This window comes from Carcharodon carcharias, chromosome 17 (genome assembly GCF_017639515.1).
Source record: "Carcharodon carcharias isolate sCarCar2 chromosome 17, sCarCar2.pri, whole genome shotgun sequence".
Taxonomy (NCBI): Eukaryota; Metazoa; Chordata; class Chondrichthyes; order Lamniformes; family Lamnidae; genus Carcharodon; species Carcharodon carcharias.
In genome coordinates this window covers 120,903,351-120,920,050 of record NC_054483.1, presented here as the reverse complement: position 1 = coordinate 120,920,050, position 16,700 = coordinate 120,903,351, and the positions used below count along the sequence as shown (strand labels likewise).

Here is a 16,700-nt window from a genome sequence, read left to right as displayed (position 1 = left end):
AAGTCATACCAATAGTATGATATCAGATTGAAATAAATAGGACTAAGGGTGTACTAAACTAAAATCTCATATTAAGTATATTTAGATAGACTATTAAGCAAAATGATGGGTCAGCTGTGACCCATTGCCTACAATTTCTGCACCATGTGGGAACTCCAGGGCGTTTTGTATGTGTCAGATCTTTTTCTTCTTAAGTTCTCTGCCTAAAGGCAGATCGGACCCACAGCACCATGACCTGCACCACAGGTAGGACAAGGAGGCAGGTCCCGAATCCACCCCAGCCAGAATGGGGATCAAACTCCTGTTCCATTTCCTTTTTTCATGGGGACTGAGCAGGGGAGCACAGTCGAAATAAGGTGGTCATAGGGGATTTGATATTCGAAGGATAGTTAGTCTTTTCTGCATCCATTGGTTTGAATCCTGCGTGGTGTGTTGGGTCCCAGGTGCCAAGGTGAAGGGTGTTATTGAGACAGTTGGAAGGATTTTGAGGTTGAGGAAACAGGAGAACAGCCATAATGGGATCCACATGGGAACCAATGATATAGGAAGGGAAAGGGTTGAGGCCTGCAATCAGAGTTTCAGGATCTCAGGAAGAAATTAGATACCAGTGATTGGCAAAAGAATCAGAAGCAATATGAGCACATTGTTTTTACACAATGAGCCATTGTGACCTAGAATATGCTGGAAACAGATTTGGTTGTAGTCTTCCAAAAAGAATTGGATAAATTGGAGGGGAAAAACAATTACAGGGCTAAAGGGAAACAAGGGAATGGAACCAATTGATGAGCTCTTCCAAAGACCTGACAAAGGCTCAATGGGCTGAATGGCTTCCTACAGTGCTGTATCATTCCTAATGCTAACATTTTATGCAAGGTGTGGCTCCACTGCAAAACTTGTTGATACCAATCATCTCCTATCAGATTTAAATTGTTGTCACACCCTAGGAAGATTACTGCCACTTCGTTTTTATTTTGCATTCCTCACTCCTGTGAATAAAATATTGCTGTGCTAATTGTGTGAGACTGTTATGGCAGATAAGAGGTTCTATTGTTCTAATCTTCTGGATTTTCCATTTTCTCTTTTCAGCTCCCACTGCCCCTTATCTTGAAAGTGCTAATTTATGCTGCAGTGCAGTCCTACAGTCACCAGCATCCCTCTGGCACTTATTTGTTTTAGTGGCCATATTTTATGCATGAGCCTGGATTTGTAAATGCTGGAAGATTAACAGCTTTTCCTGCACACCTTACAGCATGCTTCAGTAGTTAGCAGGGAGTGGAGCCCTGACTGGTGTTTTTTATTCTCTCTCATCAGGCTGTGCCAGTGTCTACTACAGAGTCTCCACTGCTGCTCTGGCTGAGATCAGTTAACACAGCACAGACTTGGGATGGACATTGGAGTGCAGTGCCAAACCAGTATGTGCATATACCTGCTGAGTCTGTAATTTTGTATTTTGATTATCCTTTGTATGAGATACTAAAACTGATGCCTGTTTTAGTGCTTTTGATATTGCACTATTCAGAGAAGAGCTGGGGATTCACCCCATGCCCTGACAGGTATTTAACCTTCAACAATCACCAGCAAAAGTTAGTTAAACCAGTCATTTGTCTCTTTCTTGTTGTGGGAGTTGATGTACCCAAAATGGTTGCTGTGATTCCCCACCTAGCAACTGCACTTTATCATAGTTCAGTAAATAAGGTATTTGTAAAGTATAAGTAAAGCTGTGTGCCAGCTGTGACTCAGTTGGCAGCACTTTCACTTTTGTTCATGTCCTGCTTCAGTACTTGAGCACAAAAATTAAAGCTAACACTCCAGTACAGTACTGAGGGAGTGCTGCACTGCCAAAGGGGTACCTGTCTACCCTCTAAGTTACATGTAAAAGATCCCGTAGCACTATTTTGAAGACAACCAGGAGAGTTATCCCCAGTTCTGATGAAGAGTCAAATGGACTCGAAACGTTAATTCTGTCTTCCTCTTCACAGATGCTGTCAGACCTGCTGAGTTTTTCCAGCTATTTTTGTTTTTGTTTTTGTTTGAGTTATCCCCAGTGTGCTGGCCAGTATACATCTCTAAATTACCCATGACAGAAACAGATTATGTGGTCATTGTCACATTCCTGTTTGTGGGAGCTTGCTGTGCACAAACTGGCTGCCACATTTCCTACATTACAACAATGATTAAACTTCAGAAATGCTTAATTTGCACTTTGAGATGTCAGTGGTTGTGTAAGGTGCTTTATAAATGCAACTTATTTCTTTTATTGCATGTGAAGTGCTTGAAGATACTTCTGAGATGTAATGAAATGCAATGTAAATGTATACAATTTTTGTGAAGCAGAAAAACAGGGATTTCTTTTTCAAAAGTGTGAGTTTTACATTAAACATGATTTGAGCCCCATTTCACCGATCACCAGTTGAGTTGCACAAGACAAGGTGCAGTTATATTTGAACTGAGTCCACAGGGCTAAGTGGGGTCTGATTGAGGTCGGCGACCAATTTTACATCCTCACAGCGCTGCAGCACTGTCTGTAGACCAGTTCCAATAAACTCAATGCAGTCCTCAATCCAACAATGGAATAATGCAAGCAATTTAAAAATAATCTCTCAGGCACTGTAAAGTAAGTGAAGTGTGAAATTAAGCCTGCCAAATGCTTGTCTGTGCACAGCCTCACTAGAAAAGTAAACCCGGCCATTCATATTTAGTGCCAGCTTAAGCATTTGTGGCTGTTCTGTGTTTAGGTTTGTATCATCTAAGGCACTGCTTTTCCCGCGCTCTCAAGCAGTTATATTCAGCAAGTCTTTAATTATTTACTTCAATTGCAGAATTACAATTCATATCTGTAATTAACTAGAATATTCTATAACTAATCCAAGTAACTGACCACACTTCAATAGAATAGCCATAAATATTCCCCTTAGTGTAATAAATGTCCCAGATACATGCATGTATAAAAATGCATTTAGATGCCAAGTAACATTTGTGAGCAGCTTAGTGCTGTCTCTCAAACTAATTGAAGAAACTACCATTATTCACTGCATATACTGTGCTTTAATCTAAGTCCAAAGAAAGATTTATGTAGTACTTTATCATATGTCTCAGGAATATTCCTAAGTGATCTCGTAGAATTCATTAATTCAAATTGCAGTGTCTGCAGTTATGGAGGCAAATATGGCAGATGTTATTTTTGCACAAGGCTCCAGAAACATATGGTAATTAACCATTTAATCTGTTTTTGGCAGCAGTTGTTGTGGAAGCTGCATTAGCCAGGATACTGGGAGAATGCCCTGCTTTCTATATGGTTCCTTGGGACCATAAGCATTCGCTTGAACCATCAGAATGGACAATGTGACCTGGGTTTAACCTCAGACAGTGCAGCCATTACTGTTCCAAGGCGCTAGATTAGATTGTGCTCACATGCCGAAATAGGACTTGAGAACCCACAACCTTCTGACTCCGATTGATTCCAAATGAGCCAAGGAAAACTCTTAGCGATGTTTTAGCAGTGATGACGGTGCAGATTAATTAATTTTTTCTGAGGCTGCTAGCAGGACAAAGAATTCCCGGCTTCCTGGATTAGCTGCTTTTAAAAAATTAAAATATTTTCCATTCACACACAAATGCTAAAATAAGACTTTAAATAAGAGAAATAAAACTTCTCAAATGTCAGGAATAGCTTTATTCTAATGATTTATTTACAATTAGAATATGCTGTCAGAAATATTGAAGATCATACTTCTTGCCTGACTGTCTCAACCATTCTCTTTATTACTAAGCTGTTCTAAATCATGAAGTCTTAGATTCTACCATCTACTTCAACTATGGTATATATTAACATTTGATGCAATTTTTATGTCAAGTCAAGCACCACCAGCATCAAATGGGGAGGCGGTGACGTAGTGATATTGTATTGGTAACCCAGAGACCCAGGGTAATGCCTGTGGAGACCCGGGTTTGAATCCCACCACAGCAGATGGTGGAATTTGAATTCAATAAAAACCTGGAATTAAAAGTCTGATGATTGCCTATTGTTCTTTACCTGGTCTGGCATGTGACTCCAGACCCACAGCAATGTGGTTGGCTGTTAAATACCGTCTGAACAAGGGCAATTAGGGTGGGCAATAAATACTGGTTTAGCCAGCGATGCCCACATCCCACCAACAAATAAAAAAATGGATTATCTTGTCTGTGAAGATCAATGATGCATGGCCAAGTTAACTTGTCCATTGTACTCGAAGTAAAGGTTAAAAGAAAAAAATTGAAGTAAATCACTTACTTATTGTATTCTGTGACTTCTCAGGCTATTGGGTCAGTGTTCTTTGTAATAAATCAAAGGACCTTGGGCGGTTAGATTTCTGAATTAGTATTTTACAGCTATGCTTTGGCATTGTAATCATGATATATACCATGTATATAATGGTTATAGGAACATAGTTACATATTGAGTGTGTTCTTAACCGTCTTATGCGCTCTTAACAGCATTAATACGTATTTAGGAAAGACAGTTTGATTACCTATAAGTAAGGGGTTGTGGCCGCGGTGGTTGGTTCAAGTGAACAGTTTTGAGGAGATTGGAAGCTAGATTTTTTTTAACTACTCTACACAAGAAGCATTCAAATTGTTTCTTTTGTTTCTTTGCAATTTGGCATACTGTATGTGTTGGCTGGAAAATGCCACTGGAATGTGCTTGCAATGTTAAAATGCCAAATGCTTATCAGATCTGAAATGAGTTACATTTGATGTGTTAAATTCAGCTTTAATGATTTTTATTTTCAAGCAAGGTTGGAACATAAGAGGATAGCTGGGGCAAATTTTGTATTCGCTATTTTGTGTCAGAAACCAAAATTGCTGAATGTTTTCTATTTACTCCAGTCTTCAGTTGGGAAGGGTGCTGTCATGCCATTGGGAAAGGAGAGGGGAAAGCTGCCCAGTTTGGACACCATCACAAACAGTTTTAAAGAATGCAGTGAGATTAGGAATAAACCACTAGTCAAAAAGGGAATGGAAAAATATTGTAAAGGTAGGAGAATTTGGTTTAGAAGTAGCTTGCCCCTCTAGTCTTTGAAATCCGAGTTCACCCAAGTAAATAACCCATCATCCAAACTTTAAATGTGTGTGTTTTTTTCAACTAAATCAGTAACCTATCATCCAAGTTTTAAATCAGAGGATGTATTTTCATGGTCAGTTGGGAAAAGGGTACCTGCAGCCGAATACTTAACTGGGTAAATTTTTGATATCGTATTTATCTCTCAGATTTCCTGCTGACACTCGCCCCGACTTCCATGACAACTGATGAGACTATGTTGTTGCCTACAGAAGTTCTGACCTATTTAACAGAGATGGCTTTCAGTGCTGTTTTCAGATGCTGCTATCTTTTCCAGCATCAGGATGGTGCTGTGTTTACCTCTTTTGTAGACGTGACGTGCACTTGATGGTTTGTACTAATCGTCCACAGCCATCAAGAAAGACTAGAAAAAGATGCAGGATAAATCAAGGTAAAAGGCAATGTACATAGAATCATAAATCTTATAGCACAGAAGGAGGCCATTTGGCCCAACATGCCTGTGCTGGCTCTTTGATAGAGCTGTCCAATTTAATCCCGTACCCTAGCTTTTTCCCCTTTGGCCTCCACATTAGTCCTCTTCTAATTACATGTCCAATTGTCTTTTAAAAGTTTCTGTAGAATTTGATTCTACCAATTCTACCATTGTTAAGGGTAGTGCATTCTAGATTATAACAACTTCCTGTGTGAAGAAGTTTTCATCTCATTTCTCCTCTAGTTCTTTTACCAATTATTTTAAATCCATGACCTCTGGTTACTGATCCACTTACCAGGGGAAATAGTTTGTCTCTACTTGCTCTGCCAAAACAATTTGTAGTTTTGATATCGTCAATTAGATCTCCCCTTAGCCTTCTTTACTCTAAGGAGAACAATTGTAGCATCTCCACTCTTGCCACATAACTGAATTCTCTCATCTCTGATATCATCCTGATAAATTTCCTCTGTACCCTCTCCAGAGTCATGGCGCCCTCCCTTAAGTGTGGTGCCCAGAATACTCCAGCTGAGGCATATATTGTAGGATATAACCAAGTGAGTAAACAAGAAGGGTGTGGGGCGGGGTAGGTTTGATGGCTGTCTGCAGAAACTTGCTCCAGAGGTTGGCACCAAGTATCAACCAGTTTGATGCCTTGGGTTAGCAATCGAGAGTTGAAATCTAGGCTGTGTTCTTTCCCTGCTTCTCAGCCCAGAGTTTTGGTCCAGTTGCTTTAACAGTTGAATTTGATAGCTCCATTAGAAAACATAATTCACAATGTATATGAATCAATGTAAAGATCAGTGCACTTTGTCCTTGCTTCTGGCTTAAGAATGTTAGTACTGGTTCCTGGTCAACCAATATGGGAATTGATTGTATTAAACTCTGTCAACCTACTTTGCATTATGTTTTTGCTATTTGTGCTCAAGCTTGCAGGTTGGCCCCATTCCAGGATTGAAGCACAAAATAGGTTGAAGCTGTCTTAAATGTTGCATAATTGGAGAGACCATCATTCAGATGAGAAATTAAGCTGAATCTGTGACAGTTTAATAGTCAATAATACTAATAAGTATTTAGATCTTCACTTGCGTTGCCATAGACTCCAGGACTATGGGCCAAGCGCTGGAAAATAGGAATAGTGTAGTCAGATTTTTGTTGATCAGCGTGGACATGATGGGCCGAATAGCCTCCTTCTGTAAACGTGCTGTAAACGTCTATGAGTCTAATAGTTCAGTAGCCCCATGGCACTATTTGAAGAGGATTAGGGAGTTCTCCTGTTGTGCCTTGAGCAACAGTTTTCAATCATCTATCTTCCCAGAACAAAATCAGATCAACAACCATTCACCTCCTTTTGTTATTCGTTGGACTTTGTTGTGCACAAATTGGCTGCAGTGACTGCATTTCAATAGTAGTTCATTGGCTGTGAACTACTTTGGGATATTTGAGGACACGATAAAATGCTAAGCAGTTCTTTGTTATTTCTCCTCTCGTCCTCACAGTGTGCTGACTTATGTTATGGCTCCATGGATTGGTACTAGTAGTCCTGTGGTACCTCATTTATATTGCCATTGTTCACAAGTAAGGCTAAACAGTAAGGCTATTTGACCAAAGACAGCATCATCTTGTGTATTTCCTCCCATCATCCAAACCCATACATTTTTCAGTATTGCGCTAAGGTGCCAGTCTCAGTTATGTGCTCCAGTCTCTGGAGTTGAGTTCAACTCTTCTGTCTCAGAGGTGAGAGTGCTACCACAGAGCCAAGGCTAACAGATTTTATCGATAACTAAGGAATCAGTTGTGTAAAATCTTTTATGTCAAGTAGACGTGGCTTCAATTTAATGCCTGATCCAAAAAACATCATCCCTGACAATGCAGCATTCCCTTGGGTAGTGCACTGAAGAATCAGCCTAACCTACTTGCTCCTCTGTATGATACTGAGCTGTACAGACCAGGATGATCTTGAATCTCACCTCAGCCAAAAATAAACTCCTAAGATACTGCTACCCCAGCTGAGATCAATGAGCATAGACCAGGAGTTGAACTGGGGACCTCCTGGCTTGTATTGTTTATAGCTTAGCGGTTAGAGCGCTGGTCTAGTAAGTCAGAGGTTACGAGTTTAATCCTCGTTGGAGCTGTTGACACCAAGTCTTTTGGAAAGATAAGCTGTTAAGAGATATAGGGAGCAGGCAGGAAAATGGAGTTGAAGCCCAAACTCAGTCATGATCTTATTGTTCATAAGTTCACTTTAAATTTTGTCTTTGTTTTTGCAGTTTCCCTTTAAGGGGCTGCCTATCACTTTATTCCAGATTTTATTAATTTAGTTTATTTGTTTGTGCTCAAAAGAGCTACAACTTGCATTAACCATTGGTGAAGCCCCCTTTTTTAAAAAAAAGGTTACACTTGTGTTCCAAGTAACGTTTAGTAAGTTCGTTACCATGAATTGTTGAAGCTGTCAGGCTCACAAACAAGACATTAGTTTAATTGCATTGGGCTGTAACAGGATGGGTAGTTCTCAGGTACTTTGGATAAATCTTTAGAACAGAGGGTGAGTTTATTGCATTTGTTGAATACTTTTGAAAATGTCCTCAATGCAACAAGAGAATTTGGTGTTTTATATTGGTGAAAAGTTATTTTTCCCCTCCCCAAAGGACCATAAGCTGAGATACCTTTAACTTCTACCTCACAAATTACTTTATATATTATCTGGAAATTGCCATCCCAGTATTGTGGACAAAGTTTACAAATTTTAAAGAGTCAAATCCTTAACAATGAAAATGAATTTTCAACTGGAACAGAAACCTCTGATTAAGTGAACCATGTTTAATGATTATACAGCACTCTGTAACAGCTACTTCAGTTCATAAAGTGCATGTAAGGTTGCAATCCTACACCACTCGTAAGTTTACAATGAAGCTTTAATTAAATAATGTACAGTTCTAACAGGAAAGGTCACAGAGCCTGTCCTTCACGCCTTCTATGTGGTCAGTCTATTTAAATTCATAAAATTGTGCCAAATCTCTGCTCAATATTTACATTGACCTCACGTCACTTGACCTATTGTAGACCATAAGACAGGAGCGGAAATTAGGCCATTCAGCCCATTGAGTCTGCTCCGCCATTCAATCATGGCTGATAAGTTTCTCAACCCTGTTCTCCCACCTTCTCCCCGTAACCTTTGATCCCCTTACCAATCAAGAACCCTATTGACCTATTGTAACTTCTAATCTTGCTATTATAACTCCGTCACTAACAGAGCTAGCAGGTAGAATACATTACTAATGCAGTCCTTGAGATGCCACACTTTGCACAGTACAGTACAATAGAAGGAATCTCCTCTATGCCCTTTTCCTTATGAAAGAAAAATAACTCCTTTATATAGCAGCAGCATCTACTTGCTCAGGATGTCTTAAATCGCATTGCAGCTAATTAACTGATTTTGAAATGCAGTTCCTATTGTAATATAGGAGACCTGGCAATCAATTTGCGCACAGCAAGGTCCTACAAACAGTTATGAGCCACGCGATTAAATAATCTATTTTAACATTGTTGGTTGAGGGGTAAATGTTGGCCAGGACATCATGGAGAACTTCCCCACCCCTGTTTGAAAAATGCCTTGGGATCTTAAACATTCAATTGAGAGAGCAGACAGGGCCTCAGTTCTGTTGAAGGGTCATGGGAACTCGAAACGTCAACTCTTTTCTTCTCTGCTGATGCTGCCGGACCTGCTGAGTTTTTCCAGGTAATTCTGTTTTTGTTTTGCCTCAGTTAAACCTTTCATCCTCTGCCAGTGCAGCACTCCCTCAATATTGCACTAAAGTACTAGCCTCAGTTATGTGCTTCAGCCTTGGGAGTGGAGCTCAAACCTTCTGTCTCAGAGGTGAGGGTGCTAGCACTGAGCCAAGGCTAACAGGTTTTATCACTAACTAAGGAATCAGTTATGTAAGATTGCGTGGACGTTAAATATTTCCCATACAATTTTTCATACCTTTTATGTTGAAGATATACCTTTTTTGAAATTTGTATTTTACTTCATTTGCAGTACTCGAGTGTGTAAGAGACATGGCTGAGTCGGTGCTGATTACCTCTGTGATAGACAATGCCTATTTGCCAAGCACAAGAGCACAGACTGGCAACAGGATGAAGAATTCCAATGATGAGCTAGTAAGCAAGCACCCAACTGTTCAATCAATTCAAAGGAAAAAATGCTTTTCAAATTACCTGTTTCTGCACTGATGTGTATAAGTTGTAAAATATGTTAGAATTTCAGTACAACACAAACTTCACTATAGGGCTCTCAGAAAGATAAGTATTACAAGTTTCACTGTAAAGTTTTATTTCCCCCTTTTCCCCAAAACAATTAAAATCTGGAATATATTTTCATTTCATAGTCAGAACTTCAGTAATGAACTGTAGCTTAAGAGCTCTTACATCCTCTCAAGTCTCAACCCTTGATCAATGATTTGACCCTTGGTTCTGTGTAAATGAGAAGAAAACCTGTTTTACAAGAATTTTACTTTTTATTTCAAGTGCTCTTCCAGAATTTACTTTAAAATTACAATTAAATAATACTCCTTGATATTGTTCAGAATTGTTGGTTTTCAGGTGGTCTTCCCTTCAGGCTACCTTGGTGGCTAAGCCCTCCATTTGCCCAGAAACCATTCTATTGATTACTTTAGGGGGCTACCAGCTGGGTATATTGCATATCTAACTAGTATGATTTCCCGGGACTAGGCAGGCCTAGCTGAGTTTCTTGGGCCATGTGGCCCCATTACAGAAGACTGCTGCAATGCATCATTAATACCAGTGCAGCAGCTTAGGGATAATCAGATTTGAACAAAATTTGTTTCAGCAGTTGTAAATTTTGGATCCTTTTTTCTAAAATATATGCATGCAAATGTTTTAAACAGCTGCTAGGGTAATAAGTTGAATAAAAACATACTTCCCTTGACTTTCTCTTTAAGCAAAGTTCAGAAGGTGTGTTCAGAAATGTTGGCATTCTTAAGCCCTAAAAGCTTTTTAATTTCAGCTGTATTGTTCATTCAAATTCCCCTTCATGCCCCTTCTATTCTGTTATATTTTACAGGTCGAGTACAGTCCTAGTTCTGCTGTGTTTCGATCTGCAGCTGCTACTGGAAAGGAGTTACTTCTGAACAGAAAGCGACCATTTGTTGGACGGTGCTGCCATGTGTGCTCTCCAATAAGCAGGGTAATTGTGCTGACATTAAACATGATGCATCGATAAAAGCAACTTTTAGCCATTATTCTCTCGTGTAAATTGTTTAACGCATGAATAGAGAATATAGAATATGTGTTTGTCCCTATCATTTAATAAAGGCATGCAAATGATGGAATAATGAGCCACCAGATTTAAGCGAGAAGGTTTTTCTATGATCACTGAAACAAAATTAATCCTTTAAATTTATTGACTTAATAGGCTTGCTTTTGTTATTGGGGAGCAGAATTCCAAAGGAAGAACATGAAAATTATAACACAATTAACCTGGTTCCTCTTATACATTTCTTAGAGGCTGGTTCCCAGTAGCCAAGGAAGAAGATTTCTCTGCCTTTTGAAAATAGTCTCTGAGACATAGAGAAGCAGAATGAGAAAGCTAAAAATTACATGGTAGTACAGGGTGAATTCTTTTACATAAAGCGTGTTTTTTTTTCATTAAGTTAGGAGAAGGCCATGGCCATTGGTTAGAACATAATCAAGGTTAAAAGAGTCAGAAAGAAGGGAAAATAAATTGAGAAATACCAATTAGAACATGTAGAGCAGACTGATGCGCAGTACAGTTAGTGCTGCAATGCTAGATTTTTATAGAATCATAGAGTGGTTACAACACAGAAAGAGGCCATATGAAACCTTGACTTCTTTCTGGTATGAGAAGTTATAAAGCAGTTTCGTTGGGAAGGTAGGGGAGAGGGAGAGAACATGAGCATGATCAAGAATGAGAGGAGACTGTAAGATATTCCATCCAATCTTTGGCAAATGGATGAGGTGAGATGAACAGCTTTTTCTTACTTTCCGCTTGTTGCTGTTTTATTTTAAGGTGGACAGGGCAGTTTTATGGGCAGTTGTATTCAGTTTAAAAGTTTATTCTTGATTTCTTTAAAATGTTGACATTCAAATAACTTTCAATGTGAAGTACAAAAGTTGGAAAGTGAAGCAGTAATCTTGTGTATTATAGCATTCTGTGGATTTTGTGCTTGTCAGCATAAGTAACATCTGAGTCAATGGTTGAAACACTTTCCACATTTTGCACCCTATGACAGTGTGGAGCCCTCAGAGTTCAGGTGCAGTCTGGGTTAAATGCAGAGTAAAGCGTTGCTTCAATTACCCATTTTCTTCCTTGTAGCTTTCTTTTCCCTTTTTCTCACCTGAAGGCATTTATTCCTCCTTGGTGTGGTGTGGATCCAAGGGCTTTGGGAACTCTGCCCAAATAACCATTATTCATATTTGAGCCATGATAGTTTTAGCAGGCTGGTCAGTCAGTATCATTGCTGAGCCCAATTCTCTCATTCCTCAATGTCCACACATGCACAATTGCAGCAGGTTTTGGTGAATGTCTGTGGGAACCCTGGCTGATTTTCACTTTACTCACCCAAGGGAACTGACACCATTATAGTGTCTCTAGCACCACCCTGACTGAAATCTGGTAATTTATCACAGACCAGAGATGAAACCTCCCTGGCTATGCCCTCTTTATTGTATACACCAACCATTTTTGTTGCTTTGTCTCTCTGATTGAGATTACTAATTTATTGCCAAATCATGGAAGGCTTGAGAATGGCTGAGCTCATTTTGCTTAGAATCCTTATAGCCAGCAGAGGAGGTGTTTGTCTGGATTCTATCCCACTTCAGAGGTTAAAGGCTAGTGTGCTTTAACCAATCTGATCATTGTGTTTTAAACCACTATTCGGAATCTTAATGCGACCATTACAATAAAAAGTTTGAAGGAGGCTACTTTTCTGTGACGGAACAATTTTTCTCCAAGTTGACCAAAGTGCAGGAATGTGACTTCAGTGTTTTGTTCTTTGCTACCCAGGATAAACTTTTCAATACCAGCATCCCTTCCCAGGGCTTACGGAATGTGATCTATATTAATGAAACTCACACCAGGTATGATCTGAATCTGTGATCTGGAAATTAACCAGGTTAATACTGGATGATTTTGTTTCTATTTAATAAATAGATATCTATATGATGTATTCATCCAATTTTACATAATCTGGAAGGAATCTGGACTGAAAGGACACTTTTGTATGATTCACTCATTTTGTTAAATTTTCCCAGGCTAATTTTAATGTGCCTCGTTCCATTTTCACACAATGGCTTCTGAGATTATGCTTCTTTTAAGGGTGTGTGAACATAGTTAGGTTCACCCCCATGTCCTTTTAGAGTGTGTCAAGATACTACATGTGACTTATGTATAAATTGTAGAGAATTGAGTTGAATAAAATAATACAACCTCCTATACAGTGAAACATCAAATGGCTGTGTTGAAGGAGATTTCATACTTTGTTGACAGTACAGAAAAAATGTACAGTGGGCCCATTAATAATTCAGAATAATGTTAAATGTTCAAATTACTTCAAGTTTGCAGTCTGTTGAAGTGACAACCAAATTGAACTGATTAACAAGCGTCGCATTAAACTTGCTTGAGTTGATCAGCAGGTCCTAACTTGTTTGTTGGAAAAATTAGATAAACTAGTTCTCTCTCCTACTGCTGAATCTTTCACTTGGGTGATTCAATTGCCTGAGTTTTTAAGAGAAATGCGAATTTCTTAGTAATGGTGGATATTTGTTTGGCAGAGATAAATTGTACCAAATTTGTACTGTTACAGATGAGTAATATGATGGGCTTGCACCTGTGATTTCCAAAATGGCAAGCTCTTGAACATCAGTACCAGTGAGGGTGGCATCAGTTGGGAGGCTAGGCAGCCAGGCACATCAGATGGAATGACAAGCCAGTCTGATTATTCTCAAGTATTTCCTAATAGTCAGTTGGGAATAACATTACCAGAGGTCTGAAAACAGGTTGTCTGCGCCCTCGCTTTCTTGATTGGGAAATGGTACATGGCGCTGTGGGAGCTAAAAGCAGACAAACAACTAATAATGGGGAAAAAAATAACCAGAGTTGCAAAAGTCAGCTGTCGTGTAAGCGTTGCCAATTGCTCTTAAAGGTTTAACAATGCGTAAGATGGAAAATATATTTTGTGTTTCAGCAGCATTTTCATTATTTTTACTTTTGTTAAAATCAGTTGTAAAGTTGAACCCTTAAGAGGCCAACAAGAAGAAAGGTTCAAGCACTAAGATAAAAGCAAAATACTGCGGATGTTGGAAACCTGAAACAAAAACAAAAATAGCTAGAAAAACTCAACAGGTCTGACAGCATCTGCGGAGAGGAACACAGTTAACGTTTCGAGTCCGGATGACTCCTCATACTGCTGCAATGTTCCAGTGAAGCTCAACGCAAGCTGGAGGAACAGCCCCACATCTTCCGACTAGGCACTTTACAGCCTTCCGGACTTAATTTTGAGTTCAACAACTTCAGATCATGAACTCTCTCCTCCATCCCCACCCCCTTTCCGATCCCCCTTTTTCCAATAATTTATAATTTTTAAAAAATATATTTTTCTTTTCCCACCTCTTTTTAATTTTATTTCGATCTATTGTTTTATCTCTACCTTTTAACCCATTTCGATCCCTTCCCCCCACCCCACCCCCACTAAGGCCATCTGCCACTAGCTTGTCCTGCTTGCTACCCTTAATGTCACCATTAGCACATTCCTTAGATAATATCACCACTGTTAACACCCCTTTGTCCTTTTGTCTATGACATCTTTGGCAATCTCTTCTTGGCTCTCTATCCAGCTCTACCTGTCCCACTCTGTCAGCTTATATTTCACCTCATTTTTCTATTTCCTTAGTTCTGACGAAGAGTCATACGGACTCGAAACGTCAACTGTGTTCCTCTCCGCCGATGCTGTTAGACCTGCTGAGTTTTTCCAGCTATTTTTGTTTTTTGTTGAAGAAGAAAGGTTCTATGTTGAAAGTAAATAGTGAGCAGACTGTAAGCTCTGGTATACTTACATTGGTCAGATGATGAAATTGTTCATATTTACCATGTCTTTGGTGATTTAGGTACCGAGGTTGGCTGGCACGTCGTCTCTGCTATGTCTTGTTTATTCAGGAAAGAGATGTGCATCGTGATATGTTTCCAAGGAATGTGATTGAGAACGTTTTAAATAGCAACAGGTATGGAAGGCTTAGCATTAGCATTAGAAAAAGTTACAAAAGGCATTGGACAACATTGCACATTGATTTACCAACTATTTAACCTAAATGGTTTTATTGGAGCTCAACAATATCGTAAAGAACTGCCGTTATTACCATTTAATAATGGGAGCAGTGATGATTTAAAAAATCCTCCGATTGTAAAGTTGCTGCTTTCTGACCCCCAACCTAGTAAACCACACTTCCAGCTAGGATATGGAATATCCAGCCACTACCATGTTTTGCCAAGGATGAACACATCAGTTTTCAGGCCAGTTCAAAGTTTTACGTCTATTGCTAAGGGATGCAGAAGTGCCCCATTAGGGCTAACGTGGAGCAGGGAGATAACGGGACATCACCTCAGATCTGATCACAATAGACATCTTGAACAAAATGACAAGGTTTGCAGCTCTTGCCATTTCATTTTATAAAATGGGGAGTTACTTGAAATAAAATATAATTGTATTTAGCTTTTAAACAACTTAAATAAGATAATAGATCCTTTTATGATTCTGTCAGTGCATTTAGATGATAACGCACTGATGTTTTCACAAAGCAATGAAGTAGGGATAGTCATTGGAATGACGCAATGATTATACTCTTAAACAGGCATGTAATCTTGAGTGAATTTCTGTGATGCAAAGATTCATAATCCGAAAAAGATTTACTGCTGTTAATTTTACCTGGGTAATGGGCGAATTCTACCACAGAGTCTGGCAACAAGTTCCAATTGAACTATTTGCCACAGTTCCTACAAATGTTTTATATTGAGGAATCCTGGTTTTCTGCCTGTCTGTATTGCGAGAGGTGATGTAAATTGGGCGAGTAGGTGCTGGAGAATTGAATGGGAAAACTTTAGACCCAATGTAGTCAAAAGCATTTCTCGTACAAAACGTTCAAGAACCTTGCTCAAGGCCACAAATAAGTCCTAATAAATACAAATGGCGAATAGGTGTGATTTCCTTTGTTCTTGTGCTCCAGTGCTGCTTTATGAACGAATACACTTGATCTTAATTCATGTAGCGAGAGAGAGATAACTAGATGGAGATTATGTGTGTACATGTAAAAACATATATCCTACATGAAATATATATGCACACATTTCCCATACATGGATATATGCATATATTTGGTAGGGAGGCAGATGCTGCGGTCTCACTGCATGCTAGATTGCACCAGTGAGAAGCCTGAACCACCTTGGTGATTGGGCCTTATTAACCTACAGCTGGTGAATTGTGAATACTAATCAGGTGCTCCAAGGCAGATGGTTGGCCAGGGAGGTGTGAAATCAGCCAGCAGCTCTACTTAGCTGACCACCAGTCCAGTCCTGGTGGGAAGGCGAACCCAGGGAGTGTGGTGCACAGATTCTGGTAGCAAGCCAGAATAAAGGGGAAAAGCAAATTGTGGTCCAATTGTGGAGCAGTCAGTGGTGGCCCTTTTAAGGAAGTCTGGTTTGGCTACTCCACACCAGGGACCAATTGATAGGACAGCTGCAGTTCACAATGGATGTAGGACCCCAATTTCATATATCAAAATAAGTGCTCATATGCCTGTTTCAGGCAGAGCACTAGTCATCTACTTTGAGACCCATGTGACGCTCCACATCATCGTCATCATCAAGATCCCAGACCTGAACCAAATGGATGCCTGCAACCTGCTTACGTCACTCAAGTTCTCATTTTCTCAGGTGAGCCTTGACAGTGTGGGGTTTTCAATAATGAGGCTAACAAAGCTCAATCCTCAGTCAACCTATGCACATTTTCAAGCAGAGTTCTCTGGATAGCAATCAAAAGGGGAAGCCCTGGCTGATTCCAAAGTTCTATGACCCGATATCACTGTGGCCCACTGTAGTAGCTCTGCTGCCACTCCAGGTGTGATTAGGTAAGCTAATAGAAT

General features: G+C 39.6%; 1 protein-coding gene across 6 annotated transcripts in view; it reads left to right on the top strand.

Annotated features, from left to right (window-relative positions):
* The window catches only part of gpam (glycerol-3-phosphate acyltransferase, mitochondrial), a 92,788-nt gene that overhangs the window by 18,416 nt on the left and 57,672 nt on the right, over window positions 1-16,700 (top strand). For 4 of the 6 annotated variants that reach the window (XM_041209549.1, XM_041209548.1, XM_041209545.1 and 1 more), the window contains exons 2-6: window positions 1,312-1,412; window positions 9,568-9,689; window positions 10,612-10,734; window positions 12,574-12,647; window positions 14,673-14,786. In XM_041209549.1, coding sequence (XP_041065483.1) covers window positions 1,385-1,412; window positions 9,568-9,689; window positions 10,612-10,734; window positions 12,574-12,647; window positions 14,673-14,786 — 461 coding nt within the window. In that variant the 5' untranslated portion in view covers window positions 1,312-1,384. The remainder of the gene's footprint in view (window positions 1-1,311; window positions 1,413-9,567; window positions 9,690-10,611; window positions 10,735-12,573; window positions 12,648-14,672; window positions 14,787-16,700) is intronic. The other 2 variants (XM_041209547.1, XM_041209546.1) reach the window with 1 other exon arrangement.